Source organism: Xenopus laevis, chromosome 3L (genome assembly GCF_017654675.1).
Source record: "Xenopus laevis strain J_2021 chromosome 3L, Xenopus_laevis_v10.1, whole genome shotgun sequence".
In the NCBI taxonomy this organism is placed as follows: Eukaryota; Metazoa; Chordata; class Amphibia; order Anura; family Pipidae; genus Xenopus; species Xenopus laevis.
In genome coordinates, this window is record NC_054375.1 from 159,612,239 (window position 1) to 159,637,381 (window position 25,143).

The 25,143-nt window shown below is 42.6% G+C and overlaps 1 protein-coding gene across 2 annotated transcripts in view; it reads right to left on the reverse strand.

Moving 5' to 3' along the window:
* Positions 1-638: 638 nt before the first annotated feature.
* Positions 639-25,143, reverse strand: part of LOC108711823 (zinc finger CW-type PWWP domain protein 1) — a 39,486-nt gene continuing 14,981 nt past the window's right edge. The window contains exons 6-12 of one of the 2 annotated variants that reach the window (XM_041587412.1): positions 13,868-13,984; positions 6,073-6,190; positions 5,886-5,961; positions 5,183-5,287; positions 4,736-4,827; positions 3,313-3,364; positions 639-1,931 (exon numbers count right to left, since the gene is read on the reverse strand). In XM_041587412.1, coding sequence (XP_041443346.1) covers positions 3,355-3,364; positions 4,736-4,827; positions 5,183-5,287; positions 5,886-5,961; positions 6,073-6,190; positions 13,868-13,984 — 518 coding nt within the window. In that variant the 3' untranslated portion in view covers positions 639-1,931; positions 3,313-3,354. The remainder of the gene's footprint in view (positions 1,932-3,312; positions 3,365-4,735; positions 4,828-5,182; positions 5,288-5,885; positions 5,962-6,072; positions 6,191-13,867; positions 13,985-25,143) is intronic. The other variant, XM_018253903.2, reaches the window with a different exon arrangement.

A 25,143-nucleotide genomic window follows, 5' to 3' on the forward strand; every position in this document is an offset into this window, starting at 1 on the left:
TTTTCACTTTACAGCGGCCACATGGCATTATGTACCAAGATACCGTCCTGAAAATAATAGGCAGGGGCCTTCTGAGCAGTTTAATGAGCAGTTTAAGAGTCTCAAGGTAAGTGTTGTGTATATAGCCCACAATTGTGCATATGAATTCATACGGCAGAATCTTTGTTGCTGCAAAATGAGTGTGTAATAAGAGGCCCTAACAGTAGGTTGACCCCAGAAAATCATATATTTTTGCACAGAACACATTCCGATGAATTGAAAATGGATCAATATGTCTTTTTCCTCTAAGCTTTTGTAAATGTTGTGTTTTGTCTCACAACTTTGCATTTTTGTTTCTCCCGCATATCCTTAAATTCCACAATATGACACAGTAAATGTGCACAACGCATAGGGTTTCCAACGTATGTGGTACGTAGAGACTCCAAAATAAAAATGGTGCACCGTAATGTTTAACGGGCAAACAAAAAAATATTGTGAATGCAATAAAATCACTATATTCAATAAAAAATGGGGATGTTTGTGCCATAAAGCTCTCACTGAGATGCACCGCCAATATTTCACAGGCACAGGCAATAACAGCAGGCAATCATGTTACACCACTTGTAAGGAGGGAATAAAAGAAGGAGTGAAACGGCAGCACCAACATTACAACTTTAATTGTGCAACAGATACACAGTCTTATTGCCGACATCCCAACACCTGACAAATCAACTTTCACACAAACACTACAGTTGTGTCACTTCCTCTCAGTAAAACACTAATGTTTTGTCACTTCCTCTCAGTAAAATAAAAACATTTTGTCACTTCCCCTCAGTAAACTACAAATGTTTTGTCACTTCCTCTCAGTAAAATAAAAACATTTTGTCACTTCCTCTCAGTAAACTACAAATGTTTTGTCACTTCCTCTCAGTAAAATAAAAACATTTTGTTACTTCCTCTCAGTAAATACAAAGTTTTGTCACTTCCTTTCAGTAAAATACACATATTTATGTTACTTCCTCTCAGTAAAATACAAACGTTTTGTCACTTCCTTTCAGTAAAATACACATATTTATGTTACTTCCTCTCAGTAAAATACAAACGTTTTGTCACTTCCTTTCAGTAAAATACACATATTTATGTTACTTCCTCTCAGTAAATACAAAGTTTTGTCACTTCCTTTCAGTAAAATACACATATTTCTGTTACTTCCTCTCAGTAAAATACAAACGTTTTGTCACTTCCTCTCAGTAAAATACAAAGTTTTGTCACTTCCTTTCAGTAAAATACACATATTTCTGTTACTTCCTCTCAGTAAAATATAAATGTTTTGTCATTCCCTCTCAGGGATGTTCTTTTCTTAAACATTAAAATATAGTGTGACATGTTCTTGTTTACTTTAAAAAAACACGATTTCTTCCCTTTTATGAAAAGAAACTTTCTAAAATCATTTGTAAAAAGTCCATTGACAGATGGTGCAATAAGACTTGGCAAGAAGGAGATGCCATGATGCTCAGAAGAGCAGGTGAGTTAAAGGACAAGTAAAGCCCTAAATGAAGTGTAGTTCTTTGGCCCTGCACATGGGATATATGATGATATGTTTGGCAGCTCTCCCATGCCAGACAAGCCCCCCTTACAAGATGTACCCTGGCGTGTGCTACATAAAGAAGGAACAGTGCCGGGGGCTAACTCTGCACTTACATCTGCCCTATCTTAGCACTTTTTTAATTCCACCTTTTTTTCTCAAAAGTTGTTAAAAACATTAGAAACCTTAAAAACAGAATGTCTGTTCATTAAAACTGCCCTAAAAGACATAAAATCAGTTTAAAAATATAACCTGAGTACAAAGGAATAAGGGAGATTGCAGTGTGAGTTCAGCATTGAGGAATGTTCATTCTTCCAGTGCCAGAAGGGAAATCTTCCATTGGTAACAGACTGGAGTCCTATAGAGACTAGACCAAGAAATGTACAGAGAAAAACACAATTATATGACAGATACAGCACCTGGACCCCCCACTCACGCAGTTACTGGATCCCCCCACTCACTCAGTATACAGGCACTCAGCTACTGGATCCCCCACTCACTCAGCTACTGGATCTCCCCACTCACTCAGAATACAGGCACTCAGCTACTGGATCCCCCACTCACTCAGCTACTGGATCCCCCACTCACTCAGCTACTGGATCCCCCACTCACTCAGCATACAGGCACTCAGCTACTGGATCCCCCACTCACTCAGCTACTGGATCCCCCACTCACTCAGCATACAGGCACTCAGCTACTAGATCCCCCCACTCACTCAGAATACAGGCACTCAGCTACTGGATCCACCACTCACTCAGCTACTGGATCCCCCTCACTCACTCAGCATACAGGCACTCAGCTACTGGATCCCCCACTCACTCAGCTACTGGATCTCCCCACTCACTCAGCATACAGGCACTCAGCTACTGGATCACCCACTCACTCAGCAACTGGATCATCCACTCACTCAGCTACTGGATCCCCCACTCACTCAGCATACAGGCACTCAGCTACTGGATCCCCCACTCACTCAGCTACTGGATCTCCCCACTCACTCAGCATACAGGCACTCAGCTACTGGATCACCCACTCACTCAGCAACTGGATCATCCACTCACTCAGCTATGGATCCCCCACTCACTCAGAATACAGGCACTCAGCTACTGGATCCACCACTCACTCAGCTACTGGATCCCCCTCACTCACTCAGCATACAGGCACTCAGCTACTGGATCCCCCACTCACTCAGCTACTGGATCTCCCCACTCACTCAGCATACAGGCACTCAGCTACTGGATCACCCACTCACTCAGCAACTGGATCATCCACTCACTCAGCTACTGGATCCCCCACTCACTCAGCATACAGGCACTCAGCTACTGGATCCCCCACTCGCTCAGCTACTGGATCCCCCACTCGCTCTGCTACTGGATCCCCCACTCGCTCAGCTACTGGATCCCCCACTCACTTAGCAACAATAACAGAACACGTTTACATGTTACAATCCATGTTGGTAGAGCCCAAAGCTTTTCCTTCCAAATATTCATTTAACCTTGAGCAAACCAGAAATACTTGAAGATTCACACACATAAATACACTGTTACAATACTAAACCCTCTTTCACACCAAAACCAAAGGCTATAACCTGTATAACCTACATTACAGAGCTGGTGCATTGCCAGTGGACTTGCTATAATACATAATGCTATAGTTAAGGGAACATTACTGTACATGTGAGATTGTAAGGTGGTTTATACACAGACATGGGAAAGAGAAACAATACAGCCACAAACAAATGAAAGACTTACCTTATATATAAAGGCCACTGCGACCACAAAATCCAAATGTATTCAGCCGCTCCTAAAACACAGAGGTAAATGTAACTCCCTCACATTTAACCTTATACCACAAGTAAACCGCACATCACTACTCACCACTACATTTTAAACCATTAGGAGGGGGTGCAATGAGGCGGTGACCACAGAATTCATACAGACAAGGTAAGAGACCCTCTGCACTCACTCATAATCAATATATTAAGGACATTAAGGCATTTTGTGCATTTAGCTAATAGAAAATGCCCTCCAACAAAACACTACACTCACTCACCCCTAGTCTGACCAGTCCTACACTCACTCACCCCTAGTCTGGTCAGTCCTACACTCAAACTCACCCCTGCTCAGGCCAGTCCTACACTCACACTCACTTCTGGTCTGGCCAGTCCTATACTCACTCACTCCTGATCTGGCCAGTCCTACACTCACACTCACTCCTGGTCTGGCCAGTCCTATACTCACTCACTCCTGATCTGGCCAGTCCTACACTCACACTCACTCCTGGTCTGGCCAGTCCTATACTCACTCACTCCTGATCTGGCCAGTCCTACACTCACACTCACTCCTGGTCTGGCCAGTCCTATACTCACTCACTCCTGATCTGGCCAGTCCTACACTCACACTCACTCCTGATCTGGCCAGTCCTACACTCACACTCACTCCTGGTCTGGCCAGTCCTATACTCACTCACTCCTGATCTGGCCAGTCCTACACTCACACTCACTCCTGATCTGGCCAGTCCTACACTCACACTCACTCCTGGTCTGGCCAGTCGTACACTCACTCCTGGTCTGGCCAGTCCTATACTCACTCACTCCTGATCTGGCCAGTCCTACACTCACACTCACTCCTGATCTGGCCAGTCCTACACTCACACTCACTCCTGGTCTGGCCAGTCCTACACTCACTCCTGGTCTGGCCAGTCCTGCATTCACTCACTCCTGATCTGGCCAGTCCTACACTCACACTCACTCCTGATCTGGCCAGTCCTACACTCACACTCACAGCTGGTCTGGCCAGTCCCACACTCACCCCTTGTCTGGCCAGTCCTACACTCACACTCACTCCTGATCTGGCTAGTCCTACACGCACACTCACAGCTGGTTTGGCCAGTCCCACACTCACCCCTGGTCTGGCAAGTCCTACACTCACAGCTGGTCTGACTGGTACTACACTCACACTGACCCCTGCTCTGACCAGTCCTACACTCACTTACCCCTGGTCTGGCCAGTCCCACACTCACCCCTGCTCTGGCCAATTCTACACTCACACTCACCCCTGCTCTGGCCAGTCCTACATTCACCCCTGGTCTGGCCAGTCTTCCACTCACACTCATAGCTGGTCTGGCCAGTCCTACACTCACACTCATCCTTGGTCTGGCCAGTCCCACACTCACCCATATACCTGAATGCCCAAGGAAAGGACCTCATGTGCCATCCCAATACTATTAACAAGCATCTTCTTCAGCTCTCGGTTCTTCTCCTTATACTGTAACATGAAGAGAGACAGAGATTCTGTTTGAGCTCTAGACCATCAGCAAATGGGTTGCAATGATACAGTCAAATACTATAATACTATATAGTCAGAAAAGGAAATATCTGATTGGTTGCTGTATGTCACTGTACAGATGCTGTCAAGTCTGCATAACTTCAAATAATACGCTACTATCAGGGGCATAACTATTAGGGGAGTCCTGTGAAGAATGGTGGCCAGGTAAGAATTCCACTTGCCCCTGCTCGCTTCCTCGACTGCACGCATGGCTGGCTGTGAGTTACTTTCAGACCATTATTTCACGCAGTGATTATTGAAGGTAGAAAGAGTCTATGCCCATTTCCATACTCACCACACCCAGGCTCTCTGGAGAATGATCACTGAAGGGTTTCATGTGCCTCATACAGATCCAGGCGCGTGACACCTTGTCTCCCAAAAATGTCACATGGTATTTCCACTGCAAACAAAATCAGACAAAATGTGTCATCAATGCTGCCAGCATACTATCCACCCTGAAAGTGCACTATATAAACCTGCTGTGAGTTTCTTCTGTGTCCAGCGTATGACATTGCCCCAGGGTGCCAGTACTGTGTATACATATCATTGTGTCTGTGTGTGATTGGCACTGCCATTGCCCCAGGGTGCCAGTACTGTGTATACATATCATTGTGTCTGTGTATGATTGGCACTAACATTGCCCCAGGGTGCCAGTACTGTGTATACATATCATTGTGTCTGTGTGTGATTGGCACTAACATTGCCCCAGGGTGCCAGTACTGTGTATACATATCATTGTGTCTGTGTGTGATTGGCACTGCCATTGCCCCAGGGTGCCAGTACTGTGTATACATATCATTGTGTCTGTGTATGATTGGCACTAACATTGCCCCAGGGTGCCAGTACTGTGTATACATATCATTGTGTCTGTGTGTGATTGGCACTAACATTGCCCCAGGGTGCCAGTGTGAGATGAGACAGGGATAAAACAAGCTGCACTTTAGAATAATGGACATCAAGTTCTTTACAGGAGGCCTGTGAGAGTGTCTGGTACTTACAGGCAGTGGATCTGTACAATGTTTAAACATAAAATAAGAAGCTGAGTCTGGATCAGAATCTATCATTGCCGGCCACCTGTAACGAGAAGCCAAATGACTATGTAAGGCAAGGAGCTAAGGCTACGTAAGACTATGTATGGCTCTGAGTGGAAAAGCATCAAGGGAATGACAGACTAAATGGACTCACCAGGGGTAACCAAACTGCTTTGCCCACACCACACAGCCAGGTATAAATGCAGCGTAAATGATATCCTCATCCTCTAAGCACTTCTCCTCTGGGTCTGCACAGCTACAGCTCTGACATTCTGTAACAAGTATCATCCATACCAGGGGAATAATAATACCATCTCTCAGATACCAGGAGAATAATAAGCACAAAGATAAGAAACACACACAATATTATTATTGCTTGGGGGCGATTGTGTCACTATGATACAGACTTAAGGAACAGCAGAAGCAGTGTTGCACCAATCAGCACAGCAGGGGCTAAATATCTGGCCCAGTGGGGTGGACTCTGTTCCATTAGAGAAAACCATTGGCTGTTTCATTTCAAAGAGACAATACATGACATAAAGAGAAACTGTGAGCACTCACTTTTAGGGCAGAGACACATGGTCAGATTCGTGGAGATTAGTCGTCCGGTGACAAATCTCCTCTTCTTCAACTAATCTCCCCAAACTGCTTCAGGCGACTTCAGAAAACAAAGCGTTCCGAGTACCAGGCAGGGGAAGGCAGTTCAGGGAGATAAGTCGCCCCGAAGAAGAGATTTGTTGCCGGGCCACTAATCTACCTGAATCTGACCGTGTGTCTCTGCCCTTAACTTACAAACTACAGCTGCTACAAATAATACACAGTCATTATTTGCACACAAAGGAAAAAAAGAAAATGCCAGCACTCAAATTCAGCTTGCGTGAATCCCTTCAAATACATTTTACAAAAATTAAGATGTTAGTATCACATTTCGGCAAAAGGGATTTTGTACTTACCAGAAAATCCTTTTCTAGTAGGCCCGAACTGTCACTGCAGATGTATGGGGACGTTCAAAAGCTGTCCCGTAATAGGGTGGGAAGGCTGACCCTCCACTATAATTGTCATTAACTTATGCAACTGAAGCTTGTTAAACTTTGGTGTAGAAGCAAAACCATGCAAATGGTAAAACTTGATGAAGGTATTGGGTGAGGCTCATGTGGCTGTTTTACAGAACTGCTCTGGTGTAACCAGATTCTGAAGGGCCAAGGTGGTACTCTGTGTTCGTGTAGCGTGGGCTGCCACTCGGGACGCTCGATGTTTGTTACTGAGAACGTATGCCTGATTAACCGTCTCTACTAGCCATCGGACTATGGTTCTCTTGGACACACCTAGACTCCTGTGTGCTGACGAGTAGGAGACTAAAAGTGAGTCTGATTGTCGGAAAGGTAGCTGTCTGTTGTTTGTAGATCTTGATAGCTCTTACCACGTCAAAATGAATTTGGGCAGAATGATCTCTTAGTTGATGTGGAACCCCGATACAACTTTTCGTAGAAACCCGGCTACTGTTTGAGTACTACCTTGTCATTGTGGAAGCAATTGCAATCAGGAAGGCAACTTTGAAGGTCAGCCATTTCAGGTCACAGGTATTAAGCAGCTTGAAAGGAGCCTTCTGTATGACCAAGAGCACCAACGCTAAGTCCCATGGGGGTGTCAGTTTCCTGAAGAGGGATCTGATTCCCCTTGTAGAAATTGCTGGATGTCCACCTGTTCAGCCTATCTGACTTGGAATAGTACTGATAAGGGGGACATCTGAGATTTTAGAGCAGGGTTGCCCAAACTTTTTGCAAAGAGGGCCAGATTTGGTGAAATGAAAATGTGGAATTCGGTCATGATTTGTCATGATTTGTGGAGTGCTGTCCTCCCAGGTCAATTGTCTATCTGCACACCAGCCTAGGAAGGTTCTCCAGACTTTGTAGTAGGCCTTTGGTGTGGTTTCTTTTGTGCCTGTAAAATAATATTTATCAGAGGTTTGGAAAAGCCCCTCTGGGCCCATAATTGGGTCTCAAATGCCAGGCCGTTAAATGGAGCATGTGCAGCTTGGATTGTCGAGTCCCCATGGTCTGGAGATGGACATGCTCACAAGATCTGTGTACCAGTCTGTTGGGCCAATCTGGGGCAATAAGTATTGTTGTCACCCTTTCTTGTTTGATCTTGCCGATGACTCTGGGTAGTATTGCCAGTTGAGTAAAGGCGTGCACCTTCTGGAAGATCCAAGGAATCACTAAGGCAGCCCTTGGGTCTTTAGTCCTAGAACAGTAGCAAGGGACCTTGAAGTTGTGCCTGGACACTAAGATGTCTATGTCTATGCCAAAACTATAGCCCGCAACTCTAGCACATTGATTGGTAAACTGGACTGTTGAGTCCATCGCCCTTGTAATGTGTCAGAGCAGTATACCACTCCCCATCTGAATGTACTGGCGTCGGTTTTTTACTACTTCCCTCGTGATCGGTGCCCAACTCCTGCCAGAGCTCAGGTGTGCCCGAATCATCAACCATGAGAAATTGTGCCTGATCTGTGGGAATAGTGGATTGGTTTGCTGAAGATCTTGGTGATCTTTGTTACAGCACTGTTAGAAATTATGTTGTAGAGGTTGCAAATGAAACCTGGCGTATGGAATTGCCTCCAGTGCTGCCACCATGAACCCTAGAAGTTGATCTCTCATGTTGCTGATTATGTTCTCTATCTTGTCTTACTGCTGGACATCATGAGTTGAATTGCAGACATAAGAAGCGTATTATCTGAGAATGTAGTAGTAGTGCACGTTTTTGGTGGTTTATTAACCACCCATGTTGTGTCAGGACTTGTAGAGCTACTGTTGTGTTCTTGACTTTGTGACTGTGCTTTGAGTAGTAGGTCGTCTAGATATGGCAGGACGTAGATCCCCATTGTATTTAAGTGAGCTGTCGTTGGTGCTAGTACTTTTGTGAATACTCGCGGAGCTGTGCAGAGCACAAAGGGGAGAGCCACAAATTGGAAGTGTTGATTCCTGACCACAAACCAGATGAAGGTTTGGGAACTTGGGTGCATGGGGATATGGAGGTATGCTTCCTGGAGATCGACTGATGTCTTGAAGCATCCAGGTTCCATGAAGGCAATTGCTGACCTGACCGACTCCATCTTGAATTTTTGGTTGTGAATAAACAGTTGTTTTAGATTTAGAAGTGGTTGAAATGTCCCTTCTTTTTTTTTGGTACCAGAAATAGGTTGAAATAGAACTATGATAATACAAACTTTTAATCTGGAGGAATTTTTTTTTATGTTATTGCTTAGTTGCTCCTAATTGCTTCAACAAATGGTATGTGTATGATAACCTTTGCTCCTTTCCCTATGTCGTTTTTGATGTTGGATATCCAGACGCGCATTCTTTCGTAAGTGACCCCTACCGTGAGGGCCAACAAACCAGAACCCTCTGTAATGCACATAATTGGTCCGAGACCCTATGCAAGAGCTATGTACTGTCTGGATTCTACATTCAGACTAAACTGGGCATGCTCCCCAAATGGCACCCCATTGGACCAGCAGCATTAGCTGTGATTGGCACCATTACAACATGGCCAGATTGGTCCTTATAATGGCCCGTCTAGCCTATCATGTCATTGGCCCTTCTGGAAGCTGCCTTTGTGGTTGGCAGAATGAATCAAACCCCGCTTTGCATTTACGACAGGGGCTGTTCCCTTTCTGATTTACAAAGTTGGCTACCTAGAATTCCAAACTGTTAGTTTTTTTACATACATGGAGGATAACAGATACTGCCCGGCTGTAAATCATCACAGCTGTACCCACATGCTACAGTAACCAACAATAGCAGTGCCCAACCCTGGCATCATCCACAAGCTGAACTACTGAATGCCAGCTGGCTACCATCTAGACTCTGACAAAAACCTGTGATGTTGAAGTTGCCATGCTACAATAAAGAGCTGCATTCCCTAAAGGAGTTGTGTTGTGTGAGTCCTGCCCTATGCCCATGTCTTCTCGCGGCAAGGTGTTGTGAGTCAGCTAGAAAAGAAATAGCAGTGTTAAGTCTGTTTATGTCTCCGGCTAATTCTTGAGCTGAGGTCGGATTGTGGACCATTACCTGTGACCAGTGTTTAGCTGTGTGGGCTAAGCCTGCTGCTGCCACTGCTGGTCGTAGGATTGCCGCTGTTTGTGTGTATCCTCATTTTAGGAAGGACTCTAACTTCTGATCCATGGGATCTCTGAATGCTGCTTCTTCGATCGGAAGGGTAGTTTGTTTGGAAAGGCTAGAAATGGTTGAGTCTACTCTAGGAGGTTTGTCCCATACTTTGCGCTGTTCCTCTGGAACCGGGTAAGTATTATAAAATCTTTTGTATATCGTGAATCGCGATCCGGCTGTTACCATTCTGTGTCAATAGTCTTGGTGATTGAGTTGAACATGAGAAAGGAACTTATTTTCTTTTGATGGACTCCTAACACCCTGTCTGCTTTTGAGACAGCAATAGACTCATCCTTTATATCTAATGTCTCCATCATCTCTCTAAAAAGCTTTTTGGACATATGTTTGGCAAAAGTTGGTTTTCAGTGTCAGATTCACTTTGTATGTCTGAACTGGGATCCTTACATAGTTACATAGTTAAATCGGGTTGAAAAAAGACAAAGACCATCAAGTTCAACCCCTCCAAATGAAAACCCAGCCCCATACACACACCCCTCTCTACTTTTAATTAAATTCTATATACCCATACCTATACTAACTATAGAGCTTAGTATCACAATAGCCTTTGTATTATGTCTGTCCAAAAAATCATCCAAGCCATTCTTAAAGGCATTAACTGAATCAGCATCACAACATCACCCGGCAGTGCATTCCACAACCTCACTGTCCTGACTGTGAAGAACACCCTACGTTGCTTCAAATGAAAGTTCTTTTCTTCTAGTCTAAAGGGGTGGCCTCTGGTACGGTGATCCACTTTATGGGTAAAAAAGGTCCCCTGCTATTTGTCTATAATGTCCTCTAATGTACTTGTAAAGTCTAATCATGTCCCCTCACAAGCGCCTTTTTTCCAGAGAAAACAACCCCAACCTTGACAGTCTACCCTCATAATTTAACTCTTCCCTCCCTCTAACCAGTTTAGTTGCACTTAGTCTCTGCACTCTCTCCAGCTCATTTATATCCCTCTTAAGGACTGGAGTCCAAAACTGCCCCCATACTCCAGATGAGGCCTCACCAGGGACCTATAAAGAGACACAATTATGTTTCATCCCTTGAGTTAATGCCCTTTTTTATACAAGAACTTTATTTGCTTTAGTAGCCACAGAATGACACTGCCCAGAATTAGACAACTTGTTATCTACAAAGACCCCAAGATCCTTCTCATTTAAGGAAACTCCCAACACATTGCCATTTAGTGTATAACTTGCATTTATATTATTTTTACCAAAGTGCATAACCTGCATTTATCAACATTGAACCTCATTTTCCAGTTTGCTGCCCAGTTTCCCAGTTTCGACAAATCACTGTGCAAAGTGGCAGCATCCTGCATGGAACCTATAGTTCTGCACAATTTAGTCTCATCTGCAAAAATAGAAACAGTACTTTCAATGGCCACCTCCAGGTCATTAATAAACAAGTTGAAAAGCAAGGGACCTAGTACAGAGCCCTGCGGTACTCCGCTAACAACACTGGTCCAATTAGAAAATGTTCCATTTACCAACACTCTGTGTAGTCTATCTTTTAGCCAGTTCTCTATCCAGGTACAAATACTATGTTCCAGGCCAACATTTCTTAATTTAACCAGTTACCTTCTGTGTGGCACTGTATCAAATGCTTTAGCAAAGTCTAAGTAAATCACATCCACTGCCATCCCAGAATCGAGGTCTCTACTCACCTTCACGTAAAAAGAAATTAAGTTAGTCTGGCAAGGTCTATTACGCATAAAACCATGCTGGCACAAACTCATAGTATTATGATTTGCTATGAAGTCCAGTATCTTATCCTTTATTAACCCTTCAAAAAGCTTTCCTACCACTGACGTCAGACTAACTGGCCTATAGTTTTGAGGCTGAGAACGGGATCCTTTTTTGAATAGAGGCACCACATTAGCAATTCGCCAGTAAAGAGGTTTGGCAATCACAGAGCTAAGCTCGCTAAGTACCCTGGGATGAATACCATCTGGCCCCGGACCTTTGTTAATCTTGTTCTAGTCTCTTTTGAATTTCTTCATGTGTGAACCATGAATCATTAGTTGTATTACTAGAATTGGGACTATTAAGCAGGAAACCTTCATTTACTGGTTCCTCATTTGTGTAGACAGATGAAAAATATGAGTTCAGAATCAGCGCTTTTATTTTGTTTTCATCAACCAGCTGACCCCCCTCTGATAGTAAGGGTCCCACCCCTTCCTGCTTCATTTTTTTACTATTAACATTAAAAAATAATTTTGGATTTTTTTTCATTTTCAATTTTAGCTTGCCTTATAGCTTCTTTGCATGATTTATTGGCCTCCTTGTACCTTATAAATGAGATGTTTGCCTCTCAGAAAAGAAAAGAAATTGCATCAATATTAGAGGAAGGCCATTTCTCACTATCAGAAATGTCAGGCAGAGGCTCCTGAGCCTTACGCATATTGGTCTATTGTTGAGGGGGAATGTGGTTTTCCACATCCATTCTAAAAAATCCCCTACCTGCAGAAAGAGTTGTGGAGTATACATTTTATCTATTGCATTGACCCTTGTAGGAGTAACTAGGATCTCCTGTGATTGGGATTCCTCCTGTATTTCTTTGGGTTATATTCTGGGGGGATAGAATTGGTGGCTCAGTAGGTTTAGAGTCAGAGCAGTATGTGGACTTTCTGAGAGTATGTTTACACTTTCTGCATTTAACCACTTTCTCATGTTTCTTTGCTGACTTCTTTACAGATTTGGCAGCTTGAATCCCTTCTCTCAAATCCCTTAGAGTCAGATCCATAGCTGCGGAGTGGTTTTAGGCTTATTGTCAGTCACAGTGTCCTCTGTACTGCTCTACTAACAGAATAATTGCCCAGTAGTGTGTGAGCGATGTGAGCGTCTGCACAGCCTAGTTCTGCTCTTTCAGGTTGCCACACCGTTCCTCTGTGTGAAGACGCGATCCGGGAGGAATAAAACTGCAGTGTGTGATGACGTCATTGCGCTGCGCATGGTCGTGTCCTGCCGTTCGCAACAAAATTTCATCGGTGCCCGTTACCAAGATGGCGGTTTACTAACTCCACCTGTAGCCTAAAATGTTAGGAGACAGCTCTGCATGCCACCATAATCTCTGCAGTAAACTGTAATAAAAACAAAAAAATAAAATGGAAGATGGAATTGATTTCTTTTCTTTCAGCAGGACAAAAGAACTGGGAAACAGAGGTGGAGCCTATATATCCAGAGGGAGGGGTCAAGAGATCAATTCTTCTGTCCTGCCTCCAGAAGTGAACCTACACATAATCCATACATCTGCACAGGAGGGCCGACTAGAGAAATATGTAAATTCATGTGCCACATCAAGGCCCCTTAAAATGTATGTAAAGGGATTCAAACAGGCATTTCTTTTTCTCTTGTGCAGGGCTTGGCCAGACCGGCCGTGCGCCCCACTGAGCACATGCATGTGCTTTGACATCCGCTTCACAGAGCATGCGCGATGAAAAGCTGCGTCACAGAACACGCCACCCTCCCCTCACATAGGCGCTCATGCGCACAAAGAACAGAACTCCAGACCAGACTGGGGTAGGCAGCAGTTAAATGTAAGTGCTGGACACCTCCCAAGCTTTGTGCCCTTGGCACATGCCTACTCTGCCTACCCCTGGTTCCGGCCCTGCTCTTGTGTACACAATACTGCATGACAGTGTCTGTGGGAAAAGAGATGGGGTGGTGCATGCAATTAACCCCTTGTTTCATTATGGCTCTGCATATTCCAGTGTTGATAGGGAACGGCTCGCGTATCCACCCATGTTTGTAGCAATCAGAGCGCACTTACCCGAGTTCTGCTCACAGCACCAATCTTCAGGCAAAAGCAAAGGATCCACGTCCTGCCCCAGTCTGCGCCATTTCTTGCAGTTCAGCTTAGCACACTGCACCCAGGCCACACACGCCCCTGCCACAGAGAGGGATACTAGTCACTTGCTTGGGGAGATGATCTGTTTATTATATGTGTATGTTAGCAAATGGAAACCATTCCTGACTCATGGTGGAGAAAAGGGTCAGTATTCTTTTTTTTTTGTAAGATTTTCTTTATTAACTTTTTTGATTTATATTAAGGTAGAGAGGAGAAGGAAGTTAAAGAGTTACCCAAAGTACATAAAAATTTAACAAAACCTCCTGGAAGACCTATTGTCTCTGGTATAGGCAGTCTAAGCGAATGTCTCAGTGAATATGTAGACTACTTAAGGAAATAGTGGTAACAATGCCAGCCTATTTGAAAGATAGCCAAGACCCGTTATCCAAAATCAGTAATATAAAGTGGCAAGATCATTTCTTGTGGGTAACTCTAGATGTACAGTCGCTATATTCAAGAATACATCATGTAGATGGTTTAAAAGCAATAAATAAGTATTTACAAACATTTTTACAATGCAAAGTACAAATTAACTTTTTGCTAGAAGCAATTGAATTTATACTGTCCCACAATATAATGCTGTTTAATGGATGAATTTATCGCCAGATTACAGGCACGGCTATGGGGACAAAATTTGCCCCCTCATATGCCGGCCTGTTTATAGCAATGTGGGAAGAAGAGTATATGTACAATGCTGATAACCCATATGGTGATGATATCACGTGGCATCGCTACATTGATAATGTCTCCCCAAGGGGAGGCCTTTTGGGTTTTTTGAACTATGTCAATGATAATCCTTACGATATTAAATTTTCCATGCAGCATCATGCAGAACACAGATTTTTTAGATTTGATTTTTTATGTGCAAAATAATAAGATAAAGTCTAAACTGTACAGAAAGGCTGGAAACACAATTTTAAGAAAGGACTCTTTCCATCTTTGTCATACTGTAAAATCAATCCTTTATGCCAAATTAGTGAGAATAATTTGTAACTGCACAAACAAGTCTTTAAAGAATAGGCCCAAGATGAATGTGAGAGATTAAAACTGAGAGAATATCTCCCCCTGTGATATAATGGGAGAGTTACTTTCCTTGGGGAGAATCCTCGGTGTCTCTAGGATCGGATTCACCCCACCTTTGCTACTCCCCCGGGACTCCTACGATTTCTAACCAGGAGTCAAATTTTGTGGTCCCTCACTAGTAAACCAGTTAGTCATGCATTCTGGTCATGCATTCTGGTGCACATTGTTGTTTATTGTTTTGCCTGTTTATTGTTGATCAGCCATCATGCCAATTTAATGCTTGTATTTCCATGCTAGAGGGTTTCACGGGTAGTGGGAGAAGCGATTGCCTTGAGCCTCACAATGGTACGATTTTGCTCTCTTAATGGGAGGGAATTAAACTTCCCCCCACAAACGCAACCAGGCTCTTCATGACGCATTCAAGGCCCGAGCCAATATTCTCTTTTATCAGGAAACCAATCTGCAGAACCAATCGTCGAGGTTTCACAACAAACATTACCCATCTAGCTTTCATGCCTATTCCCCGAATAAAACTAGGGGAGTCTCAATTCTCATAGGGTCTAAGGTGCCACTGCAGGTGTCCAAGGTGATCGCTGACCCCCAGGGAAGATATTTACTGTTGCTATGTAAACTGGGAACTACAGATTTTACCCTGATCAATATCTATGTCCCTAATGACAACCAAAATCAATACCTAGCCAAAACACTACCAAAATTACTAAATTACAAACAGGGAAGGCGTATCATGGCCGGAGACTTCAATGAAGTCCTGGACCCAGCATTAGATGTCCGCAGATTGAACCCAACTGCCAGTGCTACCCCGCCCAACGCCCCAGCACAGAAGTTCAAAGACTTACTCCATCTCCATGGTTTGACGGATGTCTGGAGAGCTAAAAATCTGGGAGAAAGGGACTACACTTACCCAGGCACAATACCCACACTAGAATAGCCTTATTCCTTGCAGAACCACAAACCACGTCTCAAATCTCTAAGACAGTGGATCGGCCTCCGTACATGGTGTGTATACAACTATGGCCCACCCACCATACACAAAGCAAAGGGAGATGGAGAATCAATGAGTCAATCCTATCAAACTTGGAACCCAAAAAACTCCTAGATGAGAAAAATTAAGCAATATTTCACAGACAATAAGCAGCCAACCACTGACCCACAAATTCTGTGGCTAGCCCATAAGGCAGTCATAATGGGGAACTGATCTCCCTAGCTAAAAAGTCTAAAACTGCCAACCAGAGCCACTTTTATAAAAGCAATTCAGCCTTTGTACTCCTTCCCAACTGACAAGGTGAGTGTCTCCGGGACCCTGTTGGACGCCTTCCCCATCACTAACGGGGCCCACCAAGGCTGCCCTCTCTCCCCCCATCTTCGCCTTGATGGTAGAACCGCTGGCCCAGAAGATCAGGGACGACATAGATATTGGAGGTCTAGCAACAAAGGCAGGGATACAGAAAACAGGGCTCTTTGCAGATGACAGCTTGCTCACCTTAACCAATCCTACTATATCCATCCCGAATCTCCTGAAGAGACTCCTAGAATTCCAAAAAATCTCCTGGTATAAGATTAACACTGCTAAAACCCAAGCTCTCCCCCATTAACTTGTCACAAGCCTCCCTAGCAGTCCATAATTCTGCATTTCATTTTGATTGGAGAGAGAAATTCTTAGTTTATCTAGGGGTTAAACTACCTAAAGACCTGGAGAATATTTTTAAATTAAATTACCAACCCTTGCTACATAAAATAACCCAAGACTGTAATAGATGGAGAAGAGAATATATATCTTGGCTAGGCCGAATTGTAGCAATTAAAATGAACTTTCTGCCTCAGATACTGTACTTATTTAGGACCCTCCACATCTCGCTGCCGCCCTTCTATTTTAAGACTTTACAGAGGACACGTAACCATTTTATTTGGCAAGATAAACAACCAAGAGTGAAATTCCAGACAGCACAGTTGTCCACATCGGTGGGTGGCCTGGGTATGCCAAATATAAAGTTCTATCATACTGCATTGATAATGGAATCCGCAGGTTGCATGCACACCCCTCTGGGGCAAAAAAATTGGATAAACCTGGAAGCGGGGTACGCTGACCTCCAATCACTGGAGCAGTACTTCTGGCAGGATAAAGATCACAGACCCCCCCCCTCACGAGCTTGCTACCTACCACCAGGTTTACGCTACAAACATGGCATAAACTTGCTTTGAAACTTGGCTCGTTCCCTTCACCATTGTTTCCACTGCTTGTGTTACCCAAAATCATTCCCCATATCCTAATTACAACTTGGTGCCAAAAGGGGATACGTGTAGTAACGGATCTATACTCACTCAACTCCCTTGCAATGTTTGATATCCTGGCTGAGAAATATGACCTTGGGCCAGCTGACCAATATGCCTACCTACAAATCACCCACTGGCTTTGCTCCGCTGCTAAGGACTATACCACTATTAGGACTAAAACATTTATGGAATACCTCTGCAAACAGGGCTGGAATGGGAAAAAGCTTATTTCAAACTGTTACAAACAGCTCCTAGCCCAGGACCCTAATGATAAACTCTCGTATATGAGCAAGTGGGAACAAGATCTCCAAAACACCTTTACCCCACAACAATGGCATAAGGATTTTAGCAGCGCCGCAGGGATCGATAAAATGCCCGAACCATAAAGAGGCCTGCATCAAACTCATCTATAGGTGGCACTTATCTCCAGTACGTCTGTCTCAAATTATACCACACTATTCGGTGAGTTGTTGGAGAGGCAGTGGGGCCGAAGGCTCGCTCTTATGCTGAATCATCACCCCGCTCTGGCAACAAGTCTTTGATCTTATAGCTCAACTACTGGGTCAGCGAATTCCTATGGCCCCTGAGGTGGCTTTACTACAACTCTATCCAGTGAAACTCCCCAAACCCACAAGACAACCGCTTTTTCACATCCTTAATGCTACGACCACCCTGATCGCAAAACACTGGAAATCTTCCACGTCACCCTCCTTGCAGGAATGCAAAAATCACATTGACATTAGATGCTCCATGGAAAGGGCGGCGGCAGAGAGAGATGGCTCCTTAGACACCTACCTTAAGATCTGGGAAAATTGGGCTATTTACAAAATAATGCAAAATACCCCTACATAATGTTCTATGATTTAAGTCAATGTTCAGGTGTGATGGCTGATCTGTTTATATTTGTTTTTTATTTTTAGTTGTAAGCACTATATCTTGAAAATACTTTAAATGATATTGTCTTTAACCAGCAACTGTTCACACTGTGTGGTGGAGATTGGATCGTTCATTTTTGCGTACTGTATCGCACTACTTGACCGTAGCTTTTCACTTGAATGTTTAACAAATAAAACTGAAGTTAAAAAACTGAGAGGACATAACCAATTGGACCCTGAAGCAGCATTAAAGAAAGTAGAGAAATTGCAGGTTCAGAAAAGTGATAAAATAAAGAAGAAAAATCTAGGTAGAGGCAAAGATGAAGAAGTAAGACGTATTTTGAAATATGGGAGGCAATATAGGGTAGTGGAAAAAAGTATTTTAATAAACTGGTATATTTTGAATACAGACCTAGCCATACGCGATTTAGCGTTAACCCCCATGGTCATCAGTAAAAAAGCCAACGTTATTGCAAGCCAAGTGGCACCAAATAGGTTAAATGTAAATTATAAGAAAAAAATAAGACTTGGCTAGGAGGCTGCAAAGGATTTTTTCCATGCAAAAGATGTACAGTGTGTAAAAGTAATAATAGTAAAAGAACTAAATTTTGTAATAAAGAAAATAATCAAGAATATCTGAAAGGAGTAAAGGGAATCTGAATACCAAATTGCTACGACTGGAATCAAATTGGATTTTTAATTTAAAAACGATAATACCAGAAGGGATGAATGGTCATTTTGAACTGAAACCATTTCTTACATCACTGTGGAATTAGCTAGAGTGTTTTTAGTATATTAGATGCCAACTATGTCTTGAGGTTGCACTTTAATATGTGGTGGATATTTTTATATATTTTAATCGTGCACACTAGCACTTTCTTTAACTGTCAAACAATTGAGACAATTATTGGTGATTGAAGAAAGGACAGTTAAATGATCACTGATTCACAATATTGTAAGCCCATACTTATATATAACATGAGATTTATTGTTGAGAATGTGTTTTTTTATGATTTTCTAGTAAATATTTTAATATTTTCATCCACTATATTGTTCCATACATGTTCTAGAAAGAAGGGTTGAAAAATATAGAAGGCTGGGAGAGATGGATATGATAGTACAACTAAACCCTGTAGGATGTCTTAAGTACATAATTAAGCCCTGAACATGGATGGAGCAATCGACTGGGTATTTAACCTTTTAAGTGCCAGCAGAATTTCACATTTTGGTTACGCGAAATGCCAGCCGTTTTTGAAACATTTTGTTCTCTCTCACTTTAGGGGCATTTTCTGAGGGGAAACCTATAGTTTACCTAGGAAAACTATACATTGTTTTTTTCGGTAGAAACTGAGCTTTCTAAATCTGCCTGAGTTTTCATGTATTTACACCTGTGCAAAAAAATTTATAGTGCTAAATACCAAAAAAAAATGAAAAATTACCATTTTTCATCGTATATCAATTTATACCAGAAAAATATTTCATTTTACGGATGAAAATCCAACTGATTTGGAAAGCCTTATGTCTCTCGAACGTGCCAATACCAGATATGTATAGTTTTAGGGAGATTTAGGATTTCTGTACAGCAAAAACTCCCGGCAGTCTATTACCAAATTTTGAAAGCACTAAGGCAGAAAACGGCATGCTTTAGATTCCAAGGCAAAAAATCCTGAAACCGTAGGTTTACCCCAGAAAACCATACATTTTTGAAAAGTACACATTCTGCCGATTACAAAATGGGTAACTATGTCTCTCTACTCCCAACTACCAAACATAAAAGCTTGTCTGAACATAGCGGTTTTTCAACAAAAAATTCAAAATTCTGAAAAAATCATTTCAAAGGTTTTATTTTGCTGCTCCGCATATCCCAAACTATATTAGGTACCAAGAAAAAGCACCTGAAATATGATTGCCAGGGGTCCACTGAACAATTTGATACCCATTATGCATAGGTTTACCAAAGTATCTGGCATTTAGAGACACCAATATGTAGTTAGCACATCCAAATTGTTCAGGACTTTACTTCAGCTACTGAGAAATCAACACATTGACTGCATTTTTTGTGGGGTAAAAACACAGAATTATATGTTTACCCCCCAAACCCATATATTTTTGGAAAGTACACATTCTACTGAATCTAAAATGGGTACCCATGCCTTTCTGCTCCAAACTACTGAGTCGCAAGGCTTTCCCAAAATTGTCGGTTTTGGTGAAATATCTGAAAATTTCCTCAAACCTTCAACTTCCCAGCACCATATCACCCATGTATCATTACGTACTAAGAAAAAGCACCCTAAATATGATTGCCAGGGTTCCTCTGAACATTTTGGTGGTCATTGTTCATAAGTTTACCAAAGTATCTGGCATTTAGAGGCCCCAAAATGAAGTTAGCGCATACAAACAGTCCCGTGGGTAACTTCAGCTAATGAAAGATCAACACATTGACTGCATTTTTGTGGGGTAAAAACACAGAAATATATGTTTACCCCCCAAAACCCATATATTTTTGGAAAGTACACATTCTACCGAATCTAAAATGGGTACCCATGCCTTTCTGCTCCAAACTACTGAGTCGTAAGGCTTTCCCACAATTGTCGGTTTTGGTGAAATATCTGAAAATTGCCTCAAAGCTTCAACTTCCCAGCACCATATCACCCATGTATCGTTACGCACCAAGAAAAAGCACCCTAAATATGATTGCCAGGGTTCCTCCAAACAGTTTGGTGGCCATTGTTCATAGGTTTATCAAAGTATCTGGCATTTAGAGGCCTCAAAATGAAGTTAGCGCATACAAATAGTCCTGTGGGTAACTTCAGCTAATGAAAGATCAACACATTGACTGCATTTTTGTGGGGTAAAAACACAGAAATATATGTTTACCCCCCAAACCCATATATTTTTGGAAAGTACACATTCTACTGAATCTAAAATGGGTACCCATGCCTTTCTGCTCCAAACTACTGAGTCGCAAGGCTTTCCCAAAGTTGTCGGTTTTGGTGAAATATCTGAAAATTGCCTCAAAGCTTCAACTTCCCAGCACCATATCACCCATGTGTCATTACGTACTAAGAAAAAGCACCCTAAATATGATTGCCAGGGTTCCTCTGAACATTTTGGTGGCCATTGTTCATAAGTTTACCAAAGTATCTGGCATTTAGAGTCCCCAAAATGAAGTTAGCGCATACAAATAGTCCTGTGGGTAACTTCAGCTAATGAAAAATCAACACATTGACTGCATTTTTGTGGGGTAAAAACACAGAAATATATGTTTACCCCCCAAACCCATACATTTTTGGAAAGTACACATTCTACCGAATCTAAAATGGGTACCCATGCCTTATTGCTCCAAACTACTGAGTCGCAAGGCTTTCCCAAAGTTGTCGGTTTTGGTGAAATATCTGAAAATTGCCTCAAAGCTTCAACTTCCCAGCACCATATCACCCATGTGTCATTACGTACTAAGAAAAAGCACCCTAAATATGATTGCCAGGGTTACTCCGAACAGTTTGGTGGCCATTGTTCATAGGTTTACCAAAGTATCTGGCATTTAGAGGCCTCAAAATGAAGTTAGCGCATACAAATAGTCCCGTGGGTAACTTCAGCTAATGAAAAATCAACACATTGACTGCATTTTTGTGGGGTAAAAACACAGAAATATATGTTTACCCCCCAAACCCATACATTTTTGGAAAGTACACATTCTACCGAATCTAAAATGGGTACCCATGCCTTTCTGCTCCAAACTACTGAGTCGCAAGGCTTTCCCAAAGTTGTCGGTTTTGGTGAAATATCTGAAAATTGCCTCAAAGCTTCAACTTCCCAGCACCATATCACCCATGTGTCATTACGTACTAAGAAAAAGCACCCTAAATATGATTGCCAGGGTTACTCCGAACAGTTTGGTGGCCATTGTTCATAGGTTTGCCAAAGTATCTGGCATTTAGAGGCCCCAAAATGAAGTTAGCGCATACAAATAGTCCCGTGGGTAACTTCAGCTAATGAAAAATCAACACATTGACTGCATTTTTGTGGGGTAAAAACACAGAAATATATGTTTACCCCCCAAACCCATACATTTTTGGAAAGTACACATTCTACCGAATCTAAAATGGGTACCCATGCCTTATTGCTCCAAACTAATGAGTCGCAAGGCTTTCCCAAAGTTGTCGGTTTTGGTGAAATATCTGAAAATTGCCTCAAAGCTTCAACTTCCAGCACCATATCACCCATGTGTCATTACGTACTAAGAAAAAGCACCCTAAATATGATTGCCAGGGTTCCTCTGAACATTTTGGTGGCCATCGTTCATAAGTTTACCAAAGTATATGGCATTTAGAGGCCCCAAAATGAAGTTAGCACATACAAATTGTCCGGTGGGTAACTTCAGCTAATGAAAAATTAACACATTCACTGCATTTTTGTGGGGTAAAAACACAGAAATAGATGTTTACCCCCCAACCCCATATATTTTTGGAAAGTACACATTCTACAGAATCTAAAATGGGTACCCATGCCTTTCTGCTCCAAACTACTGAGTCGCAAGGCTTTGCCAAATTTGGCGGTTTTGGTGAAATATCTGGAAATTGCCTCAAAGCTTCAACTTTCCAGCATCGTATTGTCCATGTATCATTACCAGCATAAAGCATCCTAAATATAAACATATGGGTCTACTAAACAGTTTGATGCCCAATGTGCATAGATATACCAAACTATGTGGCGCACAGAGACCCCCAAATGACAATATGTATAGACATTTTCACGGCTGACGCGCTGGCTGCTGCAATATGAGCACCTGGAGTGTGTATTATGCGACATTAGACCCCCCTAACAGTACAGAGACCCCAGTAAACCATATATTTTCAGAAAGTACACATTCTGACGAATCCAATATGGGTAAATAAGTGTTTCTACTGCAAACTGCCAAACTGCAAAGCAATGCTGAACATAACGGTTTTTATCAAATTTCTGAAAATCGTCACAAAGCTTGAATTCTACCCCATTATATGCCACACATTTCGTAACGTATCAGCATAAAACATCCTAAATATGAACGCCAGGGGTCTACTGAACACTTTGATGCCCAGTATGCATAGATATACCAAACTATGTGGTGTACAGAGACCCCCAAATGACAATAGTGTATATACATTTTCACGGCTGACGCTCTGGCTGCTGCAATATGAGCACCTGGAGTGTGTATTATGCGACATTAGACCCCCCTAACAGTACAGAGACCCCAGAAAACCATATATTTTCAGAAAGTACACATTCTGACGAATCCAATATGGGTAAATAAGTGTTTCTACTGCAAACTGCCAAACTGCAAAGCAATGCTGAAAATAACGGTTTTTATCAAATTTCTGAAAATCGTCACAAAGCTTGAATTTTACCCCATTATATGCCCCACATTTCGTAACGTATCAGCATAAAACATCCTAAATATGAACGCCAGGGGTCTACTGAACACTTTGATGCCCAATATGCATAGATATACCAAACTATGTGGCGCACAGAGACCCCCAAATGACAATAGTGTATATACATTTTCACGGCTGACGCGCTGGCTGCTGCAATATAAGCACCTGGTGTGTGTATTATGCGACATTAGACCCCCCTAACAGTACAGAGACCCCAGAAAACCATATATTTTCAGAAAGTACACATTCTGAAGAATCCAATATGGGTAAATAAGTGTTTCTACTGCAAACTGCCAAACTGCAAAGCAATGCTGAACATAACGGTTTTTATCAAATTTCTGAAAATCGTCACAAAGCTTGAATTTTACCCCATTATATGCCCCACATTTCGTAACTTATCAGCATCCTAAATATGAACGCCAGGGGTCTACTGAACACTTTGATGCCCAATATGCATAGATATACCAAACTATGTGGCGCACAGAGACCCCCAAATGGATATAAAGTAGATAAAATTTACAAGGCAAAACAAAATAAGGCAGTAAAGAGTGAAATGCAAAAAAATCCAATAAAACCACAAAAATCAATGTTTTTTTTCCAGACTAGTGTTATCGGCCGTCAGAATCACAGTTTGAATATTTTAGCTGGGCCAAACAGGTTATACGGCTAGAAACAAGTGAACACAACATACGCAGAGCTGAAAATGCAATAAAATGGCTAAAAATTCAATAAAATGGCTAAAAATGCACCAAAATACCCAAAATTGCAATATAATCACCGAAATAACATAAAAAAGATATTGCACAGTACGGTTAGCGAATACGCTATTCGTAATGGCAATAAAACATTTTTTTCAGCCAAAAAAAGAGACGATGCGATAAGAAAAAAAAAAAAAGCCACAATGCCATGTATGTGCGTGTGTACAAATGGTAAATTACATGTTATGTGCGCGTGTGTGCGTGTGCACATGTGTGTAAGTGCAGTGAGTGTAAGTGACCCCCCCAATCCCCAAAAATTTATGTGTAAGTGTGTGTAAGTGTGAATCTAAGTGTGTATTACTGTAATAAGTGTGTGTTGGTGTGTTTGTGTGTGTAATTGTTGCACTAACCTGAAAAAATCGCTGGAGACTGTTGCAGGCGATCAGGAAGACTCCCTGGAAGACATCTGCCTCGTGGTTCCTGTCTGTGTGCTGTGGGGGCGGAGATCGTCGATCCGGTGCAGGCTGCAGCAGCAGGACACGTAAGTAACACGTGCCTGCTGCTGTTTTTGGGCCCCTGGGCGATCGCGCCCCAGGGGCCACTCGATCCCCTGCTCTGCTCGTTGCCTAGGGGCAGGGGATCGAGCAGGAACGGAGCGAGCGGCTCTAACAGCCGCTCCTCCGCTTCTGAACCCGGAAGTGCTGCAGAACGTAGAATCTACGTTCTGTGGCATTTCAAGTACCTTTGCCACAGAACGTAGATTCTACGATCTGTGACATTTAAAGGGTTAAGGAATGGGCTGGAGAATAGCCACACCTCCTCTGATGAAGCGCCCAATGGCGCGAAACACGTCAGGAGGGAGTGGCTAACACAAGGTATTCTGACAGGGGGGGGAG